The sequence below is a fragment of the Dermochelys coriacea genome, chromosome 3, assembly GCF_009764565.3.
Source record: "Dermochelys coriacea isolate rDerCor1 chromosome 3, rDerCor1.pri.v4, whole genome shotgun sequence".
Taxonomy (NCBI): Eukaryota; Metazoa; Chordata; order Testudines; family Dermochelyidae; genus Dermochelys; species Dermochelys coriacea.
In genome coordinates, this window is record NC_050070.1 from 90,951,833 (window position 1) to 90,976,584 (window position 24,752).

At 54.7% G+C, this 24,752-nt stretch overlaps 1 protein-coding gene across 1 annotated transcript in view; it reads right to left on the bottom strand.

Annotated features, from left to right (window-relative positions):
* Positions 1–24,752, bottom strand: part of ROS1 (ROS proto-oncogene 1, receptor tyrosine kinase) — a 94,842-nt gene that overhangs the window by 67,473 nt on the left and 2,617 nt on the right. Inside the window, 3 exon segments of the mRNA XM_038395198.2 lie at positions 797–894; positions 2,104–2,288; positions 3,993–4,115. Coding sequence (XP_038251126.1) covers positions 797–894; positions 2,104–2,288; positions 3,993–4,115 — 406 coding nt within the window.

Genomic DNA, 24,752 nt, shown 5'->3' on the forward strand with positions numbered 1-24,752 from the left:
ATTTTAGTGGTCTATTGGCTCAGAGACACACCTGTCCTTCTAAAAAAATATAGGGAAATTATTTTGGTTCATATTTATTTATATCCTATGAGAATTAAATACAGGAAAACCAATTCTCAGCCAATATAAAATAAAACTACATTGATTTACACTGGCTGAAGGTCTGGCCCATGATTTATATAAGAAAAACTTAGTAAAACCTGACAACAGTCAAGCTGGTGTGCTGAGCCTATCATGCTGATCAATATTGCCTTCTTGTTTCCTTGTGCTCCCACCCACTTCTGTTGGTAACCATCTATTGTCTCTTGTCTTATACTTAAATTATAAGCCCATTGGGACAGGACTGTCTTTTGTTGTGGTTGTACAGTGCCTAGCACAATGGGATCCTGATCCACAACTAGAGCTCCTAAGTGATAACAGTTATACAAATAATAATGATAAGAATAATGAAAAGAGCACTCAAATAATAGCTCCAATGTTAGACACAGACATTTAAAATTCAAACAATTGTTTTGATAAAGAATTCAATGTCTTTAAAAAAATACAATGCCTCCAAACACTTCACACATTGGAAAGACTTATACCCTGACTGAAACAAATCAAACATGGTGAGGAGTGAGCATGCTGAAGAATAACAGAGGAGCAAGTTTGGCAGTCTGTACAACTGGGGCGGGGGGCGGTGGGGAGACGGTTTCTGAAGAGGTTAGTAACTGGATAGCTAACCAAGTGAAGACGATTGCTGAAAAGATCAACAGCACATCTGACGCCAAGTCATCAAAGGAGAAAAAAAACTTACCCATTATATGGATCAGCTACAATTTTCTTAGGGGAGGTAATGGAAGGAGAAGTGATATCTTCAGCTACAGTGCAGTTCTCTAAATTACAGACACATACCTAGGGAATCAGAATAAAGAGAAAAGCTCTTGTGTATCAGTAGGATGATTACTGATGAGCAGCAACATGACCTCAGCATCCGATAGGGAACCACAGAGACAGACACTAACCTAAGGCACTTCCAAGCACCTGCATTTCCAGTCATTCAATTACAAGGCTTGCTCACTGTGCCAAGCCTGAATGCATCCGTTAATGCTTACCATGAAGGAACTGTCCATTCGCTGTGCACTTACCTTGCTGTCTCCAAGCTGGAGGAAAATGAAGGACCAGATTTTGGAGTCCAGCCAAGCTATGCTTTGAGCAGGACCTGACAGGGGTGGGGAAGAGGTGGTTTACAACTACCTTTGTGCTGATCCTGTGAGCAGCCTGGGACCAGTTTGTCCTCATAATTTTTTTAACTTACCTTAGCTGCAATGGACTCCTACAGCCATTGTTTTAACCTAGGGCTACCAGAGTGCAGACATCTCTGGTCACATCTCATCCTGTACCTATAAGCACCCTGGGCAATAAGTGGAGAGTGGAGTGGCATGGCACTGGCCAAAGGAATCCCTGTTTATGGCAGCTTTCTCACCCTTTGTCTCATATGCGTAAGAGGAGCAAAGGATCCAACCAAGACCTCACCACTAAAGGCATTAAAGTTTCAAGACTGACGAATTAAATGCAGGGCTGCCATCTATTTTTTCTCTCAGGACAAAACAGCTGTGATCCTGCATCACCTTCATCATCACCAGAAAATATTGAGCACTTAAATCTCTCGTATCACTTTCATTCTAATTGTTAACTAACTACTTCTCACAACACCCCTGCAAGGTACTGTAAGAAAGCACTGTACAGATGAGGAACTGAGATCTAAAGATTAAATGACTTGCCACCGAAGGCATGAGCCATGAGTGGAGTCAGTGTCAGAAATTACATGACTTTTTCTTTCAAGAGGATAAAAATTAGCTAAGAAGCTGGAATTCTAAGATGTCAGTTTACTTTTAACGTGACCTGAGATGCCTATAGACCCCAGTAGAGGCAGATATTACTATTTTGTTCTATTTCTTTGACAAAAAAAATGATCACATTAAAAATAAAAACATTATAATAGTCAACCGTATGCCATACATCCCTACCATAATCCCTGAGCTCTTTATTGCTATATATAAAATAGGGCACACATTTGTAGTTCATAAGTATTAAGAAAATAATTAAGCTCCGGAGCCCAACCTTTTCTTTCATGACAAAGTACATCCGCTGGTAAAGCCAATCTACTGAGATTGATGTAATTTTCCTTGGGCCTGCATAAAAGAGCTTTAAGTCAGACATATCAGACATGTTGGCACCTCCTTTCACCCAGATAGAATTTCCCTCCGAGAAATAGACAACCTGCTGGTAAATATTCACAGAAATCCCTAGAAACAGCAAAACAACACACACGGTTAATATGAAAAACACATTTAGATTTTTCATTACTTTTTAAAAATAATGTCATAGAATGCGGTGAGCAGCTCTCAATCTGAAACTTTACATGACCTGAAAAAATATTAACATTTCTCTCCCCTATTTCTAGTTTTTATTCCCATACTATACAATAGTTCCTACAATCCTTGAAAGTGGCACAATTGTACACAACGGCCCTTAGAACTGATACTACAGTGGGCACTGCAGAAAATCAATGAACAGATTAGCTAGAAAGACAAATTAGTGGGTAGACAGCCCAATCGACACCAATTCACCCTACCTGGGGCCCGAAGACACAATTTGCATCTCACCACACAAAGCACAATTCACTCTGCTCCAAGGTGGGGGTTCATCCCCTGAGAGAGAACTACCAGTCTTTGCACCACCACCATGTGATGTGAGATTACTGCAGCCTGAGGCAGCTTTCACTTCTGCTGGACAGCATCCCAAGGAGCCCTGTTGGCACCCTTGTTAGGATAGGAGCCCAGATACCTGTCTTATGTCTCATGTCCAGACAAAGCACCAGTGGACACGGGTGTTACAGCAGCATGCAGCTATAAACAATATGGCTCCACTCTAAACAGTTATGCTACCGTGGACGGACTAACTCATGATTGCTTAGCTGCTGGTTAACCTGCAGTGACGACAACTTAGCCATATACTGCTGAGGCAGGAGGGGCTGAATCAGCACATTCTCCAGCTCTCCTGGCCACATTCTTTCCCCAGCAGTGCTGACCATTTCTAGGTGGTGCAGGCCCCCTCATTCATTCCACCAAGTCAGGGGAGGCTGTTGCCATTTTTCTCTCCCTCTATCTACACACACCCCTAAAGGATATTCTTCTGCCAGAAATCAGAATAAACCAGGAGTGAAACTGGCCCAATATGTCAATATCCCTGAGAGCACACTCCCTTCTACTGTCTTCCTTTCTGGTTATGGCTCAGTGAACATCAGAAAGTTCAGATATTTCATTTGCAATGGCACAACATCTTCAGCTGTTGAGCTGTACCTACACCTGACCATTGTGAGATTTCTCTCTCTCCTGGTTCCTCCTTCTTCACTGAGTCCCTCCACTGCCTAACAAGCCTGCCACCCATAGCAAACCTCCCTCCACATTGCAGTATATCTCACCCACCAGATTTCTTTTTTGCCTCTCTTTCCACAGTTTCATTCAACAGATTCCTGGTGCCTCTTGAACTCCTTCAATACATACGATTGGTATCTAAAATCATTTCAAATGTCTGGGTGAAACCGGTAAGAGTTTGAGATCACCCATGTTGCTACAAAGGGGAGACTGCAGCTGCATGGAGGAGTGATGGTCTTGTAGTTATAAGTCATAAGACTTGGATTCAAGAGATCTTACTTCAGTTCAAGGTTCCACCAAAGATCTCTTGGGTGACCTTCGGAAAACCACTTAATCTCCCAAAGATAACATTTTCAAAAGCACTCAAGTGAGTTTGGATTTCATTCTACTGATTTGCAATGAGACTTCTGCTCCTAAGTGCCCAAGTCACTTTTGATAGGCTCTTTTGATAACTCTGCACTTTGGCTCAGACAACCTTCCTACCTCACACTGGTGTTTGGGAGGCACTTGCATAATGCAGTAGTGGGAGCTGTATCAGTACCTATGGTGGAAAGAGAAAGAGAGAGAACTGACCTGTAATATTTTGGTGTATGATGTCATTCTGAAGGCATTGTGCAACTTCCAAGAAAGATTCCATGGATCTCTTTCTTAGAGATTGGTTTCTGGCTAGAAAGAGCCATTTCACTTTTTCCTTAACTGACAATTAAAAAGACAATTTTAAAATCAAGCTAGAAGACAGAAATGAAAATCAGAGGGCAATTTTCCTAACTTGTACATCATTAATCCACAATTCACCTTTTGCTTGCCCACACACATCCACAGACACAAGACTGTCCACCACCACATCCAGCTAAAACAGAATTCCTGAGTGCTGTAATGATATGCAAAATTACTAAGGCTAGACAACTTTTGCGAAATATATGCTTTCCTGCTATGCACCTTATCATCACTGTTTAAGTGATTCAAGGGGACAAAAGGCGTTCGGCCACATAAATTGTATGTGGGGCCCAATCCAGTAGGCACCCTCTGAGCACACCTACCGGATTGGGCCCTTCAGGAGAGTTCACACAAAACAGCCGGGACGGGGAGAATCCATCTCATAACTTTTAGCCCAGTGGTTAGGGTACTCACTTGGAATGTGGAAGACCCCTGTTCAAGTCCCCTCTCTGCCTCAGGAGGAACAGGGCTTTGAACAAGGATCTGCAACCATCCCTAACCATTGGGCTATGAGATATTTTGATGTGGGGCTCCATCAGTCTCTCCTGTTGAAGCTGTTAACTGTGGATAAATAATTAAAGAGTCATTGGAGCAGGAAAGACTGGACCTTGCAGTAGAAGCTTATGTTCAACTGGTTATCTGCCATGACCCCCAAGTCCTTTTCAGAGTAACAGATTTCCAGGATACAGTCCCCTAGCTTATAGAAATGACCTACATTCTTTATTACTAGATTTGCAACTTTGGATTTATCTGTGATATAACACACGTTGTTCAAATGAGCTCACCTTACCTAGCAACCCAGGAGAGTAAGACAGGAACTGGGGAGAGAAAGGGAAATGAGGTTCTTGCTGGGGAAAATATTGTGATGAGAACTATGATCTTCAGCTAGATTAGAAGCAGTGCGTGAAATAAGGAACAAAGATCTTGGGTCTGATTTGCCACTGTGTTAACCTAGTTTTACACTGTGTGACAAAGCTCTGTCCTTGCCTCCGTGGGTCCCGCGTTTCCTGGCAGATTTCGCTAGCCTCGGAGGCTCACTGTGACCCTCCACGTAACCCTTCTTTCTCTAGAGACAAGGGTCACAGTCTACTGAGCCATTTTCATCATAAGCCAGCAAGGGAGGGGAGAAGAAGTCATCCTTCCTTGCACAGTCTCTGTCTCCCAGCCTCAGTGATTAATCAGGGGCAAAGGTGGCCCGGGCCCACCTTCTACTCTGGGCTCCAGCCCAGGACCCTAATAGTATCAGCTATGGTAGCTGACCTTCTACAAACATGACATGTACAATTCCCTGGGCTACTTCCCCCACAGGAGTCCTCCCTTCCTCAAGCTCCACTTCACCGTTACCTCAGGACCTCCTTCCTTGTACCTGATATGGTGTGTACTACTCAGCCTCTCCAACAGCACATCTTCCTCCCACACCTCCTGACATGCACACCCACCTGACTGACTGGGAGGCTTTTAACTAGTTTCAGCCAGCCCCTCATTGGCTTCAGGTGTCCCAATCAACATAGCATTCTCCTTGCCTTCTGGAAAGTTCTTAATTGGCCCCAGGTGTCTTAATTGACCTGGAGCAGCTTCCATTTCACTTAACCTGGTACCAGGGATTTGTTTAGCCTGGAGCTAATATATCTATCTCCCACTACTTTTCTATAGCCATCTGGCCTTGCCCCGTCACATATCCCCCACCTCTGCTCAACACCATAGAGTTGGGCAACTTGGGACGCCAGGCAGTATGCTCATGACAGACCATCAGCGTTGCCATGGTGGCATCCAGCCCTGTGCCGTATGCGGAACTGGAATGGTTGGAGGGATAAGAACCACCTGGTGACCCTTGCATTCTTTTCCTTATTCCGCTGCATCCACTGGAGGGGTGCATGGTCCGTCACAAGAGTAAATCACCGGCCTAAGAGGTAATAACGCAGTAGCTCCATAGCCCATTTTACAGCAAGGCATTCTCTCTTGACTACTGCGTATTTCTGTTCTCTTGGGAGAAGCTTTCTGCTTAGGTAGAGGATCGGGTGTTCCTCTTCTCCCACCATTTGCAACAGAACTGCTCCCAACCCCACCTCGGAAGCATCTGTTTGTAAAATAAATTCCCTGTTAAAGTCTGGGGCTATGAGTACGGGGGTCATTACAGAGGGCCGTCTGAAGGTCTGTAAATGCCCCCGCTGCTGCGTCAGTCCACTTTACCATGTCTGGACCTCAGGCCTTCACCAGGTCTGTTAGGGGACTTGCCCTAGTGGCGAAGTGGGGAATAAACCGTCGGTAGTAGCCTACCACACCTAGGAACGCACAGACCTTCTTCTTTCGGGTCGACCGGGGCCAGTTTTGAATTGCCTCTAGCTTATTCCTTTGGGGCTTCACTATGCCCCTTCCCACAATATATCCCAGGTACCTAGCCTCTGCTAGCCCTATGGCACATTTAGCGGGATTAGCAGTGAGGCCAGCCGCCTTAAGGTGCGCAGTACTGCCTCAACTTTCTCCAAGTGGGTTTCCCAGTCTGGCGTATGGATGATGATATCATTTAGGTATGCAGCTGCATAACTAGTAAGGGGGCGCAGCAGCTTATCCAGGAAGCACTGGAATGTGGCTGGGGCCCCATGCAGCCCAAAAGGGAGGATGGTGTACTGGAATAGCCCATCCGAGGTGGAGAATGCTGTCTTTTCTTTAGCTTCTTTGGTCAGAGGAATCTGCCAGTCCCCTTTTGTCAGATCCAGTGTAGTCAAGAATCAGGCACTACCCAGTCGGTCAACCAGTTCATCGATGCATGGTATGGGGTATGCATCTAACTGGGATATTTCATTCAGTCAGCGAAAGTCATTACAGAATCTCATGATACCGTCAGGTTTAGGTGCTAGAACAATTGGACTGGACCACTGACTAAGATTCTTCAATAACCCCTAATTCTAACATTTTCTTTACTTTGGCCTTGATTTCCTCTCTTTTGGCTGCTGGGATTCGGTAGGGTCTCAATGTTACCTTGGCTCCGGGGATCGTGCAGATATGGTGATAGGTCTCAGTCATCCACCCTGGTTTTGTAGAGAACACGTCTCTGTTGCGATTAATCATGTCGGGTACCTCGATCTTTTGGATCGGCGTCAAGTCGGATGATATCCTCACTTGCTCGTGTAAGTTATCCTCCTGGGGAAGGGTCTCCTGCATGACTAAGTATGTCTCTCGATCGTGCCAAGGTTTTAGAAGATTGATGTGGTAAATTTGCTCCGATTTCCGGTGGCATGGCTTTGATTATTTTGTAGGGTCCCTGCCACTGGGCCAACAGTTTACTTTCTGCTGTGGGCACCAGTACCATCACCTGATCCCCTGGCTGGAACTGTTGAAGCTTTGCTTGGTGGTTATAATGGGTTTGTTGGGTCTCCTGTGCTCTCTCCGAACGTTCCCGTACAATGAGCGTAACTAGGGCTATCCGATCTCTCATCTGCAGTATATGTTCAACTATTTTCCTTCCTTGGCTCCTCTTCCCAGGCTTCTCTGGCTATATCCAATATGCCCTGAAGGTGGCACCCATATAGTAGTTCAAATGGAGAGAAACCTGTGGAGGCTTGCGGAACCTCCGGGATGGCGAACATGAGGTAAGGCAATAGGGTATTCCAATCTTTCCCATCCCGGCTCACCACTTTCCTGATCATGGCCTTGAGGGTCCTATTGAACCTTTCCACAAGACCATCTGTTTGCGGGTGGTATACAGAAGTCCGTAGGGCTTGTACATGGAGCAATGAACAGAGATCTTTCATCAACTTGGACATGAAAGGTGTCCCTTAATCAGTCAATATCTCCTTGGTAGCCCAACCTGGACAAAGATCTGTACTAGCTCCTTAGCTATTGTCTTGGAAGCTGTGTTGCGCAGGGGAACAGCTTCCAGGTACCGGGTTTCGTAGTCCAGTACAACAAGCACATGTTGGTGGCCCCGAGCTGTCTTCTCTAGGGGCCCTACCAGATCCATGGCTATCCATTCAAAAGGAACCTCTATTATTGCAAGAGGTATCAAAGGAGCCCGCAAGTGCGGGCAAGGGCTATGTAACTGACACTCCGGACAAGAGGTGCAGTATCGCCGGACATCTTCATATACTCCTGGCCAGAAGAACCTCCGCAGGATCCATGCATGGGTTTTCTCTACCCCTAGGTGTCCTCCAAACAGGTGACTGTGGGTGAGACTCAATATGGCTTTTTGATGTTTTCGTGGCACCAGAAGTTGTTGTACCTCTTGCTCCTGCATTTGCACCACATGGTACAGGAGACCTTTCTTCACGATAAAGTAAGGTCCGGGACCCCAGACCTTCCCATCCACAGGTATCCCATCGACCTCGGCCACCTCTTTCCTGGTGTTATCATATCTGGGATCCTCCACCTGGTCCCGCCCAAAAGTCTCTCTCCCGGGACTAACCTGCCCAAGCTCCCAGGGGCCGGTTTCTGCTTCTTCCAACAGCTCACCACAGTTATGGCTGGGGGCAGTTTCTGGCTCACCTTCTGTGGTGGAAGTTTCTCTGTTGGCTGCTCGCGTCCATCTGCCTAGTAGGGAGATCTTCTGGCCCTGGGTCAGGATCCGGGTTCCCAAGGCCTTCGCGGCCTTCCTCTCCTTTTTTGTCTTCCAGGTCTTTTGGGGGGGCTGAGAACAGATTCTGAGAAATCTCAGCAAACATCAGGGGTTGACATTCCCTGGGTGACGAGTCGCTGTCCTCAGGGTCCCCACCTCCCTCCAGCCTCTCCGGAGGGAGAAAATTATCAAACCCTGGATAGTCCCTCCCAATGACTACAGGATATGGGAGTTTAGGAACTTTGCCCACGGTCACCTCAATGGGGTTTCCCTGAACCTCTAGCTCCACTGGGATGGTGGGGTAATGGCTCACAGCCCCATGCATGCACATCACTGCTACGCGTTTGGCTTGTAGCAGCTGACTATTTTTTACCAGCTTATCTGATATGAGGGTGACAGCACTCCCAGAGTCCACAAGCGCTGTAGTCTCTGCTCCATTTATCCTCACTGGCCTGGTGTAATTATGCGGGGCTAATGCAACCTCTGCGAGGTGGATAAGGGAGCATGGGATCACCCAATCCCTCAAGTTACATTGTATAGGCTCCTCGGTGCTAGGACACTGTACTGCTATGTGTCCCCACTCCCCATCACCCGATCCCCTGGTTGGAACTGTTGAAGCTTTGCTTGGTGGTTATAATGCGTTTGTTGGGTCTCCTGTGCTCTCTCCAAATGTTCCCGTACAATGAGCGTAACTCGGGCTATCCGATCTCTCATCTCACATAACATCTATAATTGCTTTTAATCACTCCCCTATCCTGGGGGTTAGGCGGTTTAGTCCCAGGGTTCCCCCCACTCAGGCCAATCCCTTCCTTCTGGGGTCCCCGCTAGTTTTCGGCCCTCCCTTCTTCCACCTAGGACTCCCTGGGGGTTTGGCTGCCCAACCTTCCAGGGTTTGGGTCGGGTGCTTGCTTCGAAAGGGGCCTTCCTTGGGTAGTCGGGTCAGTTCCCTGGCTGTCATCCATCTTTCTACCAGTGTGATCATCTTGTCGTACGTGGACGGATCGTTCTGGCCTACCCATTTGTGGAGATCTGGCGGCAGTCCCTGCATGTAATGGTCTATGACCAGGGCCTCCAAAAGCTCCTCCGGCCTGCACACCTCGGGCTGTAACCACTTCCGTGCGAGGTGTATGAGGTCGAATAGCTGGGACCTTGGGGGTTTGTTCTCCTGGTATTTCCACTCATGGAACCTCTGGGCCCTTACTGCTGCCATTACCCCTGATTGTGCTAGGATCTTTGCCTTCAGACTGGTATAGTCAGTGGCATCCGTGGCAGGCAAGTCAAAGTAGGCCTTCTGGGCCTCTCCACACAAAAAAGGGGTAAGAATGCTGGCCCACTGCTCCTGGGGCCACGCCTCACCCTAAGCAGTCTTTTCGAATGAGAAGAGATATGCCTCTACGTCATCTCCTTACGTCATCTTTGGCAGACAACCAGTGGCCCTCAGGGTTCGTGTCCCATCGGACCCCTGGGCCTGGGTGGTGAGGATCTTCAGCTGGTCCACCACCTCTCGCAGGAGGGCATGATCTTGGGTTGCCTGGTTCATCAATAATTGATTGGTTTCCTGCTGTAGCTGCATAGATTCCTGTTGTGCCATTGCCTGAATCCGGGTGGCCTCCTGCTGGGCTGCTGTGGCTTGTACCAGAGCTCTTACCACCTCCTCCATTGTGGTATAAAGCAAACAAACAAAAACCAAAACAAAAAAAATCCCCCAGTGCACTTTTTTTTTTAAATAAAAACCTCTTTCTTCCACCACGCTGTGAACAAAATCCCACTTTTGACACCAGTTGTGATAAAGCTCTGTCCTTGCTTCCATGAGTCCCGCGTTTCCTGGTGGATTTTGCTAGCCTCAGAGGCTCACTGTGATCCTCCACGTAACCCTTCTTTCTCTAGAGACAAGGATCACAGTCTACTGAGCCATTTTCATCATAAGCCAGTAAGGGAGAGGAGGAGAAGTTATCCTTCCTTGCATAGTCTCTGTCTCCCAGTCCCAGTGATTAATCAGGGGCAAAGGTGGGTGGGGAGCCCGAACCCACCCTCTACTCTGGGCTCCAGCCGAGGGATCTGGATATGAGTCAGCAGTGTGCCCTTGTTGCCAAGAAGGCCAATGGCATTTTGGGATGTATAAGTAGGGGCATAGCGAGCAGATCGAGGGACGTGATCGTTCCCCTCTATTCGACACTGGTGAGGCCTCATCTGGAGTACTGTGTCCAGTTTTGGGCCCCACACTACAAGAAGGATGTGGATAAATTGGAAAGAGTACAGCGAAGGGCAACAAAAATGATTAGGGGTCTAGAGCACATGACTTACGAGGAGAGGCTGAGGGAGCTGGGATTGTTTAGTCTGCAGAAGAGAAGAATGAGGGGGGATTTGATAGCTGCTTTCAACTACCTGAAAGGGGGTTTCAAAGAGGATGGCTCTAGACTGTTCTCAATGGTAGCAGATGACAGAACGAGGAGTAATGGTCTCAAGTTGCAATGGGGGAGGTTTAGATTGGATATTAGGAAAAACTTTTTCACTAAGAGGGTGGTGAAACACTGGAATGCGTTGCCTAGGGAGGTGGTAGAATCTCCTTCCTTGGAGGTTTTTAAGGTCAGGCTTGACAAAGCCCTGGCTAGGATGATTTAACTGGGACTTGGTCCTGCTTTGAGCAGGGGGTTGGACTAGATGACCTTCTGGGGTCCCTTCCAACCCTGATATTCTATGATTCTATGATTCTATGATCCTAATAGTATCAGCTATGGTAGCTGACCTTCTAAAAACATGACATGTCCAATTCCCTGGGCTACTTCCCCCACAGCAGTCCTCACTTCCTCAAGCTCCACTTCACCGTTACCTCAGGGCCTCCTTCCTTGTACCTGATATGGTGTGTACTACTCAGCCTCTCCAACAGCACATCTTCCTCCCACACCTCCTGACATGCACACCCACCTGACTGACTGGGAGGCTTTTAACTAGTTTCAGCCAGCCCCTCATTGGCTTCAGGTGTCCCAATCAACATAGCCTTCTCCCTGCCTTCTTGAAAGTTCTTAATTGGCCCCAGGTGTCTTAATTGACCTGGAGAAGCTTCCATTTCACTTAACCTGATCCCAGGATTTGTTTAGCCTGGAGCGAATCTCTCTCTCTCCCTCCCACTGCTGTCCAATAGCCTTCTAGCTTGGAGGGAGGTGGGAAGCTGCTATCTGCTGCTGGGCCCTGAGCTCTCCCTGCTGCTCCAACTGCTTCCCTGGCTAGGCCAGATACCCGCCCCCCCATTCTCTGCTACTTGGCTGCTGGACCCCCCTCTCTCGGGTGCTGCTACTGCTCCAACTGCAGCCCCGGAGGGGGGGCTGCTAGCCCACTCCCCAGAGAGGAGGAGTGAGGGACCCCAGCCACTGCTGTTGTGGACACCACCACCACCACCTGAGAGGGGTCCATTCTGCCTGCCTGGACCACCACCTGGAGCTCCTAGAGCTGCTGCTGCTACTGTGGAGTCTGCTACCTGGAGCTACTGAAGCCCAAGGAGGAGAAGAAGAGGACCATCTACCAGTGGGGGAGCACCTAGAGACTTTGCAGACCACCGTGGAGGGGGCCTAAGACTGAGTAATTTTCAAACTGTGCTCTTGTGGTGGGGGTCTTGACTGTGTTTCCAGGGACACGGGGTGTGGCGTGGAGCTGCCCTCCAATCCATCTGTGTGTCCCCCCAACCCCCACCACTACTACCACCACCACTGCCCCCTCCACCACCCCCACTGGCTGTATACCATCTGCCTCAGCTCCTGCCTCTGGACTCAGCTGCTTGCTTGGCTTGCCACGCCCTATTTCCACCATTTGGGCCAGAAGCAGCAGCAAGCTAAAAAAGACTTGTGCAAGTGCACATGGGCACATGTGCCCCCCCGGACTGCCTGTTGGCGGTCAGTTGGCGGCTCCTTCACGGAGCCGTGAGCACGGGCGTGTACTTGGCGCGGTTCACCACAATCCCAGACACCTGCCCCTTTTGCGGCGTGAGGGATACCCTGGCACATGTCTACCTGGAGTGTGCCAGGCTGCAGCCCCTAGTCCGGCTCCTCACCAATATCTTATTACGTTTTTGGTTGCACTTCTCCCCTCACCTTCTCATTTATACACTCCCTATCCGTGGCCCCACAAAGCCCCGGGATCTCCTGGTCAACCTCCTCCTGGCCCTAGCTAAAATGGCCATCTACAAAACCAGAGTGAGGAGGTTGGCCGATGGAGTCTCCTGTGACTGTGGGGCCTATTTCCGATCCTCGGTCCGTTCACGTATCCGGGCAGAGTTCCTCTGGGCGGCGTCCTCTGACTCCCTTGACGCCTTTGAGGAGCAGTGGGCTCTGTCCGGGGTTCTCTGCTCGGTGTCCCCGTCCGGTTCCCTTCTTTTGACCCTTTGACCGCACTCCTGTCCCTGTTCTTTTATTAGTTGTCCCCCGGAATTATTTGGGTATCTAGGTCCTGTGGATCCCCCTTTTAGGCTGGGGGGGACCCTTTAGCAGTGGACGGGCTTCGCCCGCCCACTTCCCGGATCCCAATAAGACTGCTGTCCAATAGCCTTCTAGCTTGGAGGGAGGTGGGAAGCTGCTATCTGCTGCTGGGCCCTGAGCTCTCCCTGCTGCTCCAACTGCTTCCCTGGCTAGGCCAGATACCCGCCCCCCCATTCTCTGCTACTTGGCTGCTGGACCCCCCTCTCTCGGGTGCTGCTACTGCTCCAACTGCAGCCCCGGAGGGGGGGCTGCTAGCCCACTCCCCAGAGAGGAGGAGTGAGGGACCCCAGCCACTGCTGTTGTGGACACCACCACCACCACCTGAGAGGGGTCCATTCTGCCTGCCTGGACCACCACCTGGAGCTCCTAGAGCTGCTGCTGCTACTGTGGAGTCTGCTACCTGGAGCTACTGAAGCCCAAGGAGGAGAAGAAGAGGACCATCTACCAGTGGGGGAGCACCTAGAGACTTTGCAGACCACCGTGGAGGGGGCCTAAGACTGAGTAATTTTCAAACTGTGCTCTTGTGGTGGGGGTCTTGACTGTGTTTCCAGGGACACGGGGTGTGGCGTGGAGCTGCCCTCCAATCCATCTGTGTGTCCCCCCAACCCCCACCACTACTACCACCACCACTGCCCCCTCCACCACCCCCACTGGCTGTATACCATCTGCCTCAGCTCCTGCCTCTGGACTCAGCTGCTTGCTTGGCTTGCCACGCCCTATTTCCACCATTTGGGCCAGAAGCAGCAGCAAGCTAAAAAAGACTTGTGCAAGTGCACATGGGCACATGTGCCCCCCCCGGACTGCCTGTTGGCGGTCAGTTGGCGGCTCCTTCACGGAGCCGTGAGCACGGGCGTGTACTTGGCGCGGTTCACCACAATCCCAGACACCTGCCCCTTTTGCGGCGTGAGGGATACCCTGGCACATGTCTACCTGGAGTGTGCCAGGCTGCAGCCCCTAGTCCGGCTCCTCACCAATATCTTATTACGTTTTTGGTTGCACTTCTCCCCTCACCTTCTCATTTATGCACTCCCTATCCGTGGCCCCACAAAGTCCCGGGATCTCCTGGTCAACCTCCTCCTGGCCCTAGCTAAAATGGCCATCTACAAAACCAGAGTGAGGAGGTTGGCCGATGGAGTCTCCTGTGACTGTGGGGCCTATTTCCGATCCTCGGTCCGTTCACGTATCCGGGCAGAGTTCCTCTGGGCGGCGTCCTCTGACTCCCTTGACGCCTTTGAGGAGCAGTGGGCTCTGTCCGGGGTTCTCTGCTCGGTGTCCCCGTCCGGTTCCCTTCTTTTGACCCTTTGACCGCACTCCTGTCCCTGTTATTTTATTAGTTGTCCCCCGGAATTTTTTGGGTATCTAGGTCCTGTGGATCCCCCTTTTAGGCTGGGGGGGACCCTTTAGCAGTGGACGGGCTTCGCCCGCCCACTTCCCGGATCCCAATAAGACTGCTGTCCAATAGCCTTCTAGCTTGGAGGGAGGTGGGAAGCTGCTATCTGCTGCTGGGCCCTGAGCTCTCCCTGCTGCTCCAACTGCTTCCCTGGCTAGGCCAGATACCCCCCCCCCCATTCTCTGCTACTTGGCTGCTGGACCCCCCTCTCTCGGGTGCTGCTACTGCTCCAACTGCAGCCCCGGAGGGGGGGCTGCTAGCCCACTCCCCAGAGAGGAGGAGTGAGGGACCCCAGCCACTGCTGTTGTGGACACCACCACCACCACCTGAGAGGGGTCCATTCTGCCTGCCTGGACCACCACCTGGAGCTCCTAGAGCTGCTGCTGCTACTGTGGAGTCTGCTACCTGGAGCTACTGAAGCCCAAGGAGGAGAAGAAGAGGACCATCTACCAGTGGGGGAGCACCTAGAGACTTTGCAGACCACCGTGGAGGGGGCCTAAGACTGAGTAATTTTCAAACTGTGCTCTTGTGGTGGGGGTCTTGACTGTGTTTCCAGGGACACGGGGTGTGGCGTGGAGCTGCCCTCCAATCCATCTGTGTGTCCCCCCAACCCCCACCACTACTACCACCACCACTGCCCCCTCCACCACCCCCACTGGCTGTATACCATCTGCCTCAGCTCCTGCCTCTGGACTCAGCTGCTTGCTTGGCTTGCCACGCCCTATTTCCACCATTTGGGCCAGAAGCAGCAGCAAGCTAAAAAAGACTTGTGCAAGTGCACATGGGCACATGTGCCCCCCCCGGACTGCCTGTTGGCGGTCAGTTGGCGGCTCCTTCACGGAGCCGTGAGCACGGGCGTGTACTTGGCGCGGTTCACCACAATCCCAGACACCTGCCCCTTTTGCGGCGTGAGGGATACCCTGGCACATGTCTACCTGGAGTGTGCCAGGCTGCAGCCCCTAGTCCGGCTCCTCACCAATATCTTATTACGTTTTTGGTTGCACTTCTCCCCTCACCTTCTCATTTATGCACTCCCTATCCGTGGCCCCACAAAGTCCCGGGATCTCCTGGTCAACCTCCTCCTGGCCCTAGCTAAAATGGCCATCTACAAAACCAGAGTGAGGAGGTTGGCCGATGGAGTCTCCTGTGACTGTGGGGCCTATTTCCGATCCTCGGTCCGTTCACGTATCCGGGCAGAGTTCCTCTGGGCGGCGTCCTCTGACTCCCTTGACGCCTTTGAGGAGCAGTGGGCTCTGTCCGGGGTTCTCTGCTCGGTGTCCCCGTCCGGTTCCCTTCTTTTGACCCTTTGACCGCACTCCTGTCCCTGTTATTTTATTAGTTGTCCCCCGGAATTTTTTGGGTATCTAGGTCCTGTGGATCCCCCTTTTAGGCTGGGGGGGACCCTTTAGCAGTGGACGGGCTTCGCCCGCCCACTTCCCGGATCCCAATAAGACTGCTGTCCAATAGCCTTCTAGCTTGGAGGGAGGTGGGAAGCTGCTACTCCTGCTGCTGCTAGGCCCTAAGCTCTCCCTGCTGCTCCAGCTGCTCCCCTGGCTGGGCCAGACACCCACCCCCCATTCTCTGCTACCTGGTTGCTGGACCCCCCACACTTGGGTGCTGCTACTGCTGCAACTGCAGCCCCGGGGGGGGGGCTGCTAGCCCACTCCCCAGAGAGGAGGAGTGAGGGACCCCAGCCACTGCTGTTGTGGACACCACCACCACCACCACCTGAGAGGGGTCCTTTCTGCCTGCCTGGACCACCACCTGGAGCTCCTGGAGCTGCTGCTGCTACTGTGGAGTCTGCTACCTGGAGCTACTGAAGCCCAAGGAGGAGAAGAAGAGGATCATCTACCAGTGGGGGAGCACCTAGAGACTTTGCAAACCACCGTGGAGGGGGCCCTAAGACTGAGTAATTTTCAAACTGTGCTCTTGTGGTGGGGATTTTGACTGTGTTTGTAGGGACACCGGGGGTGTGGCGTGGAGCTGCCCCCCGATCCATCTGTGTGTCCCCCCCAAACCCCACCACTATTACTACCACCGCTGCCCCCTCCACCACCCCCACTGGCTGTATACCATCTGCCTCAGCTCCTGCCTCTGGACTCAGCTGCTTGATTGGCTTGCCACGCCCTATTTCCACCCTTTGGGCCAGAAGCAGCAGCCAGCTAAAAAAAGACTTGTGCAAGTGCACATGGGCACATGTGCCCCCCCGGACTGCCTACCCCCCAGCTTTGCCCTTTACTACCTGCCCCATTTGCCACTTGCTTTGCCTCCTCTTTTGCTCCAGCCCCCCTTACTAGCTTAAGTTTGTTTGCCTGCCCCGCCCATTTCCTTCTACAGCCTTTGTTTGTTTGCCCCGCCCCAGCCTCTGAAGCTAGCCCCTTGGTTTCCCTGTTCTACCCCCAGACCGCTTAGCCCCTCGCTCCGTGTGCCCATGCCCCCTCCCATGCGCTTGTGCAACTCCCCATTTTAGTTGCAACCCTCTTCACTGCACCCTCAATGTTGTTGAATCCCCCCCCCCGCGTAGTGCACCAAGAGGAGCCGGAATTTCCACCTTGTGTCGGTGACTGACCCCTAACCCCTGATTGCCCCCCGTCCAGCCCACCCCTTTTGGCGCCCTCCTCCCCTGCCTGCAGCCTAGCGGGGAGGAGTGGTCGACCTGCTTCCCCTCTCCCCTCCTCCTTTTGGTGTCCCCCCTTCCCTCCTTGTTCATGATGGCGGGGGATGAGACGGGTGAGACCCCTCCAGCAGCCCAAGCTCCCCCTCCCCCGCCTACCCCTCCGTCACCCCCTCAAGCTTCTACCTCCGCTGCCAAACCATCTGCCATCGCCCCCGCTGGGGCACCAGCAGCAAAGGGGACCGGGGTGACCTCCACTGCTGCCACATCTCTCCCCCACTCAGATTTGGGGGGAGTCCCCCCAGCCGGCGGGAAGGGTCAGGGGAAGAAGAAGGGGAAGGGCCCCGCTAAAAAGACCAAGCCCTCCATGGCAGGGGCTGTCCCCGATGCCCCGGCCCCATCTCCAGCTGGGGCGCCCCTCCCCGCTGTTCCCTCCACCAGCTCTGCAGGTGACCCTCCTCCGGCCCCCAGACCATACGCCCAGGTGGCGGCAGCCCCCCCGCCTGCCGCTATGTCATTTCTCCAGCCCACCACCTCCGCTACCATCTATAGCGGCCGGGGCCCCTTTCCCACCATGACCAGGAAGCACGGCGTCTGTTGCCTCCTGGTGCCCGCCTCGCCCCACGTGGAGACCTATGTGCGGGCGTTGGCGAGGGTGGTGGGGCCCACGGCCATTGTGGCGGCCTCCAAAATGTATGGCAAGGTCGTCTTCTTCCTAGCATCGGAGGCCGCCGCCCAGGAGGCGGTGGAGAAGGGCCTGGCGGTGGGGGGCGTGTTCGTCCCCTTAGAGCCGCTAGAGGACCTGGGCGTCCGCCTGGTCCTGACCTCCGTCCCTCCCTTTCTCCCCAATGCCGCCCTGTTACCCGCCCTTTCTACCTTGGGAAAGCCCATCTCTGTCATCAGCCCTCTCCCGTTGGGCTGCAAAGACCCCGCCCTCCGTCACGTCCTCTCCTTCCGCCGGCAAGTGCAGCTTCAACTGCCGCCGGCGGCGCGCGACAGAGAGGCACTGGAGGGGTCCTTCCTAGTCCCCTACCAGGGGACCCCTTACAGGGTGCATTATTCCACGGGGGAGGCCCGGTGCTACCTCTGCCGGGCGATGGGGCACGTCCGGAGGGACTGCCCCCTGGCCCGGGAAGAAGGGGCACTCAGAACCCCCGAGCCCCGGCAGGGCACCGGCCCCGTCATCGCCGACGCCCCTGGCTGCCCGGCACCCAAAACCGCCCCTCCTCCTTCCCAGTCCACCATTGCTCCCGCTTGGGCCCAAGGGGTACCTCCCCCACTATGCCCCAACAAGCGGGAGAACCCCGCCCCCGCTGTTTGCAATCTGGCGGAGCCTGTGGAGGAGGGTGCGACAAGGACACCGCCAAGTATGGGAGAGGGCCCGCCCCAAGGGGAATCTTCCCTCCCTTGTGCTGCCCCACCGTTACCCCCTCGAGTCCCTGAGCCATCGCCTTTACCCCCTGACACAACCCCTGCTAGCCAGCCCCCGGATGATGCCATGGAGGGCTGGGCCCTAGTCCAGGGGAAGCGGGGCAAGCGGAAGGCTCGAGCTCCGCTCCTCCCATCTGATGCGGAGGCCCCCCGGAAGACCAGGAAGGGGGGCACCGATGCCGAGCCTTCCGCTCTACCCACGGGTGTGTTCCACCCACCAGAGCCGGCTGGGGAAGACGTGGCAGCACTGGAAGACGGTATCTCCCCTCCACGGGAGTCCCTCCCCTCCAAGACCCCCGAGGCACCATCTGAAACCCCAGTGTGCCCCGAAGTAACCATCGCGTCAGGTGCCGGCGGGGAGAATCCCGGGGTAGCGGAAAACAATTTCCCCTCTATATATGAGGAGATCGAGGCCCTGGGTCTGACCCCGGTCACCCAAGGGGAGGACGATCCTATGCCAGCGGGCCTCGATCTGGGCGACTTCTTTCCAGCCCCCTTTTCCCCATACTCCCTCCCCGTAACCGTTGCTTCTGCTCCCACCTCCGAGGAGCCCCTGGACTCCTCCATCAACCCGGCTGCAGAAGGCACCCTGCTGAGAGCCACCGAGCCAGTTGAGGCGACGGCCAGTGCCACGCGGCTGGAACCTGAGCCACCAGGGGCATCCCTCGCTGGTGAGGAGCATTCGACCTCCTTTCCGGGAGAGGACCCTACAGAAGAAAGTCCACCTCCTGATGCCGTGGCTGCCAAATCCACCAGACAGCTTGCGCCCGGCATCGGTGAGAGCCCTCTCCCGACCCAGAATCTCACCTCTACCCCTGCCCCTGCCCTTCTCCCGCCCACCTCCCGAGATATTATTGCCACCCCTGGGACAGTCTCCTTCCCCTTTCCAACAGATGACTCCCAGGGAATGGCCTTTGTGTTTGCCCGTCCCGACCCACCAGGGGCTGCTATCCTCCCTCCGCCGCCCCCTATCGCCCCAGCATTCAGGTCAACCCATCAAGAGCCCCGTCGGGGGTCCGCACCCTGTCTGCCCGTCCCGCTGGGCCAGGGGGCTGTACCAAGGGCCCCATCGGGAAGCAACCAGACCATAACCCCAGCCCCCCATGCGCTGCGAGAGGAGTTGCGGGAGTTCCTAGAAGACGTCCGTGGCTCCCGCAACAAAGTCCAGCTTGCCCTCCAGCGATGGGGGGACTTTAATCAAATCCTCCGGGCCGCAAGGGCCCTCATGGGGGAGGGGAAAAGGACCGGGAGACAGGGCGCCGCGGCCTACCAGCGGGTCCGCCACTTCCGTGACTCCTTACTCACCTACGGGGTGGGTCACGGACTGCTACGCGGCCCGCCGGGAGCCACGAGCATTCCTGCCGGCGAGGATCCCCCCCAGCCCTCCTCATGGCACCCTTTACCATCGCAACATTGAACACCCGTGGCTGTAAGATGGGTCTCCGCAGGTCCCAGGTGCTCTCCTTCCTTCGAGAGGGGAGGTACTCTGTGGTTTTCCTGCAGGAGACCCATACGGATCCGACCGCCGAAGACAGCTGGCGGCTGGATTGGGGGGACAGGGTCTACTTTAGCCACCTCACAGTTCATACGGGTGGAGTGGCGACCCTGTTCTCCCCCGACCTACGGCCCGAGGTGCTGGGGGTCGCCGAGGCTGTGCCGGGTCGCCTGCTGCACCTCCGGGTCCAAATGGAGGGGCTCGTAGTCAACCTCGTCAACATCTATGCCCCAGCAGCGAGCCCGGAGCGGCTGCAATTCTATCAGCAGGCATCCGCCTTCCTCGGCACCTTGGATCCTCAGGAGTGCCTGGTCCTGGGAGGGGACTTTAACATCACCCTTGAGGAACGGGACCGCTCGGGAACCGAGCAGAGCCCGGCCGCCGTGGCCGTCCTCCAGGAGATAGTCGAACACCACTCCCTGGTGGACGTCTGGCGCGACCACCACCCGGATGACACTTCCACGTTCACCTTTGTCCGGGTGGAGGCCCATCGGTCGCGCCACTCCCGGTTGGACCGCATTTATTTATCACGCTTTCATCTTACACGAGCCCACTCCTCCAGCATCCGGCCGGCCCCATTTTCTGACCATCACATAGCCACCGTGACAGCCTCCCTCTGCACGGAGAGGCCGGGGCCGGCCTATTGGCATTTTAATAACAGCTTACTGGAGGATGCGGGCTTCGTGGCGTCCTTCCGGGAGTTCTGGCTGGCCTGGCGAGGGCAGCGGCGTGCCTTTCCCTCGGCACGGCGGTGGTGGGACGTAGGGAAGGTGCGCGCCCGGCTCTTCTGCCGTGACTACACCCGGGGCACGAGCCGACGGAGGGATGCAGCGATAGAGCAGTTGGAACGGGAGGTCTTAGAGCTGGAGAGGCGTCTGGCCGCCAGCCCCGAGGATCCACCCCTCTGCGGAGCGTGCCGGGAGAAGCGGGAGGAGCTCCGGAGCCTCGAGGACCATCGGGCCCGGGGTGCCTTTGTTCGATCCCGCATCCGTCTCCTTCGGGAGATGGATCGCGGCTCCCGCTTCTTCTACGCCCTGGAGAAAAAGAGGGGGGCTAAGAAACATGTCATCTGCCTACTGGCAGAAGATGGCACCCCCCTCACGGATCCAGTGGAGATGTGCGGGAGGGCGAGAGCCTTCTACGCAAGCCTTTTCTTCCCAGATCCGACAGATCCTAACGCTTGCAGAGTGCTGTGGGAGGAGCTCCCGATGGTCAGCACAGGCGACCGAGACCGGCTAGAGCTGCCTCTCACTCTGGCCAAGTTTCAGAAGCCCTCTGTCTCATACCCACCAATAAATCTCCGGGCATGGACGGGCTGACCGTGGAGTTCTACCGCGTGTTCTGGGACGTCCTGGGCCCAGACCTAGTCACCGTCTGGGCCGAGTCTTTGCAGAGCGGGGTCCTCCCTCTTTCGTGCAGGCGAGCCGTGCTGGTCTTATTGCCGAAGAAGGGGGACCTCCGTGATTTACGAAATTGGCATCCCGTCTCGCTCCTTAGCACGGACTACAAAGTCGTGGCAAAAGCCATCTCGCTGCGGCTAGGGTCCGTGCTGGCAGACGTGGTCCACCCAGACCAGACCTACACTGTCCCGGGCCGCAGCATCTTCGACAACCTATATCTGGTCCGGGACCTATTGGAACTTGGGTGTAGGGATGGTCTGTCGTTCGCCCTCCTGTCCTTAGATCAGGAGAAGGCGTTCGACAGGGTGGATCATGGGTATCTCCTGAGCACTCTACAAGCATTTGGCTTCGGACCCACGTTTGTGAGCTTTCTCCGGGTGCTGTACGCCTCCGCAGAGTGTTTGGTCAGGCTCAACTGGACCCTGACCGAACCGGTCAGCTTCGCGCAAGGAGTACGGCAGGGGTGCCCCCTCTCGGGCCAGCTGTACGGTCTGGCGATCGAGCCCTTCCTCTGTCTCCTCCGTAGGAGGTTGACAGGGTTGGCGCTGCAAGAGCCGGAGCTGCGGCTGGTCCTGTCGGCGTACACTGATGACGTGCTCCTCGTGGTCCAGGACCTTGGCGACTTGGCGCGGGTGGAGGCTTGCCAGGCCATCTATTCGGAGCCTCCTCCGCACGGGTCAACTGGGTCAAGAGCTCTGGCTTGGTGGTAGGGGACTGGCGGCAGGCGAGCCCCCGCCCACCCGCGCTTCAAGCCATCCGGTGGAGCACGGGTCCGCTGCTCTATCTGGGCGTTTACCTTTCTGCCACGCATCCCTCTCCGCCGGAGAACTGGCAGAATTTAGAGGGCGGGGTGATAGAGCGGCTCCGGAAATGGACAGGACTACTCCGGTGCCTCTCCCTTCGAGGGAGAGCGTTAGTGCTTAATCAACTAGTCCTGTCCATGCTTTGGTACCGGCTCAACACCCTGGTCCCGGCCCCGGCTTTCCTGACCAACCTGCGGACATCGATTCTGGAGTTCTTTTGGTCAGGACTGCACTGGGTCCCTGCAGGGGTTCTCCATCTAGCTCTGGACGAGGGAGGGCAGGGCCTAAAATGTCTGCTTACCCAGATCCATGTCTTCCGCCTCCAGACCCTGCAGAGGCTCCTTTATGGTGCAGGTAGTCCGGAGTGGAGCATACTGGCGCAAGCCTTCCTGCGCCGCTACCGAGGGCTCCGATACGACCGGCAGCTCCTTTATCTCCACCCGAGAGGTCTTCCGCGAGACCTCTCTGGGCTGCCGGTCTTCTACCAGGACCTCCTCTGGACCTGGAAACTCTTTACAATGACCAGGTCCATGGCAGACACCGAGGGGGCAGATCTCCTCGCGGAGCCCCTGCTACACAACCCCCAGCTCCGTGTGCAGGTGGCGGAGTCCCGCTCGGTGAGCAAGAGGTTGGTCCTGGCAGAGGTCACAAGAGTCGGAGACCTCCTGGACTATGACCGGGGAGACTGGCTGGATCCCCTGACGCTCGCTCAGCGCATGGGGCTTTCCAGACCCTGTACTCCCTGGCGCATACTTCAGGAGGTGAAGGCCCCTTTGCCGCCCACTGCTCGGGTTTAACTCGATCGGGTCCTGCATGAGGGCACGCCCCGCCCACCTGCTACCCCAGGCCCGCTGGACCTTTTAATTGGACCTCTGCCCCGTGGACCAAACTGACCCCGTCACCCCTTCACTAGAAGCCGGCTGCATGAGATGCAGCCGGTCTGCTTTCAAACCGCGCCAAGAAAACACCTATACACGCTCGTGTTCCACACCCTTCACGCCCTCAACCTCGTGTCCCGCCCCGATACAAAACGGTGGGACCTCCTGCCACCTTTGGAGAGTGAGGAGCCCCGTTGGGCCAGTCTATATTCCACCTTAGTTCCAAGGCCCACTGGGGATGTCAGTTGGCGGCTCCTTCACGGAGCCGTGAGCACAGGTGTGTACTTGGCGTGGTTCACCTCAATCCCAGACACCTGCCCCTTTTGCGGCGTGAGGGATACCCTGGCACATATATACTTGGAGTGTGCCAGGCTGCAGCCCCTATTCCGGCTCCTCACCAATATTTTATTATGTTTTTGGTTGCACTTCTCCCCTCACCTTCTTATTTATGCACTCCCTATCCGTGGCCCCACAAAGTCACGGGACCTCCTGGTCAACCTCCTCCTGGCCTTAGCTAAAATGGCCATCTATAAAACCAGAGTGAGGAGGTTGGCCGATGGAGTCTCCTGTGACTGTAGGGCCTATTTCCGATCCTCGGTCCTTTCACGTATCCGGGCAGAGTTCCTCTGGGCGGCATCCTCTGACTCCATCGACGCCTTTGAGGAGAAGTGGGCGCTGTCCGGGGTTCTCTGCTCGGTGTCCCCGTCTGGTTCCCTTCTTTTGACCCTTTGACCGCACACCTGTCCCTGTTATTTTATTAGTTGTCCCCCGGAATTTTTTGGGCATCTAGGTCCTGTGGATCCCCCTTTTAGGCTGGGGGGGATCCTTTAGCTGTGGACGGGCCTCGCCCGCCCACTTCCCGGATCCCAATAAGACTACTACTCTCCCATAGCCTTCTAGCTTGGAGGGAGGTGGGAAGCTGCTACTCCTGCTTCTAGGCCCTAAGCTCTCCCTGCTGCTCCAGCTGCTCCCCTGGCTGGGCCAAACACCCCCCTCTTCTCTGCTACTTGGCTGCTGGACCCCCCACTCTCGGGTGCTGCTACTGCTGCAACTGCAGCCCTGGGGTGGAGAGAGGGCTGCTAGCCCACTCCCCAGAGAGGAGGAGTGAGGGACCCCCAGCCACTGCTGTTGTGGACACCACCACCACCACCTGAGAGGGGTCCTTTCTGCCTGCCTGGACTACCACCTGGAGTTCCTGGAGCTGCTGCTGCTGCAGAGGCCGCTGGCTGGAGCTGCTGAAGCCCGAGGAGGAGAAGAAGAGGATCATCTGCCAGTAGGGCAGCACCTAGAGACGTTGCAGACCACCGTGGAGGGGCCCTAAGACTGAGTAATTTTCAAACTGTGCTCTTGGGGTGGGGGTTTTGACTGTGTTTACAGGGACACAGGGTGTGGCGTGGAGCTGCCCCCCCATCCATCTGTGTGTCCCCCCAACCCCCACCACTACTACCACCACCACTGCCCCCTCCACCACCCCCACTGGCTGTATACCATCTGCCTCAGCTCCTGCCTCTGGACTCAGCTGCTTGCTTGGCTTGCCACGCCCTATTTCCACCCTTTGGGCCAGAAGCAGCAGCAAGCTAAAAA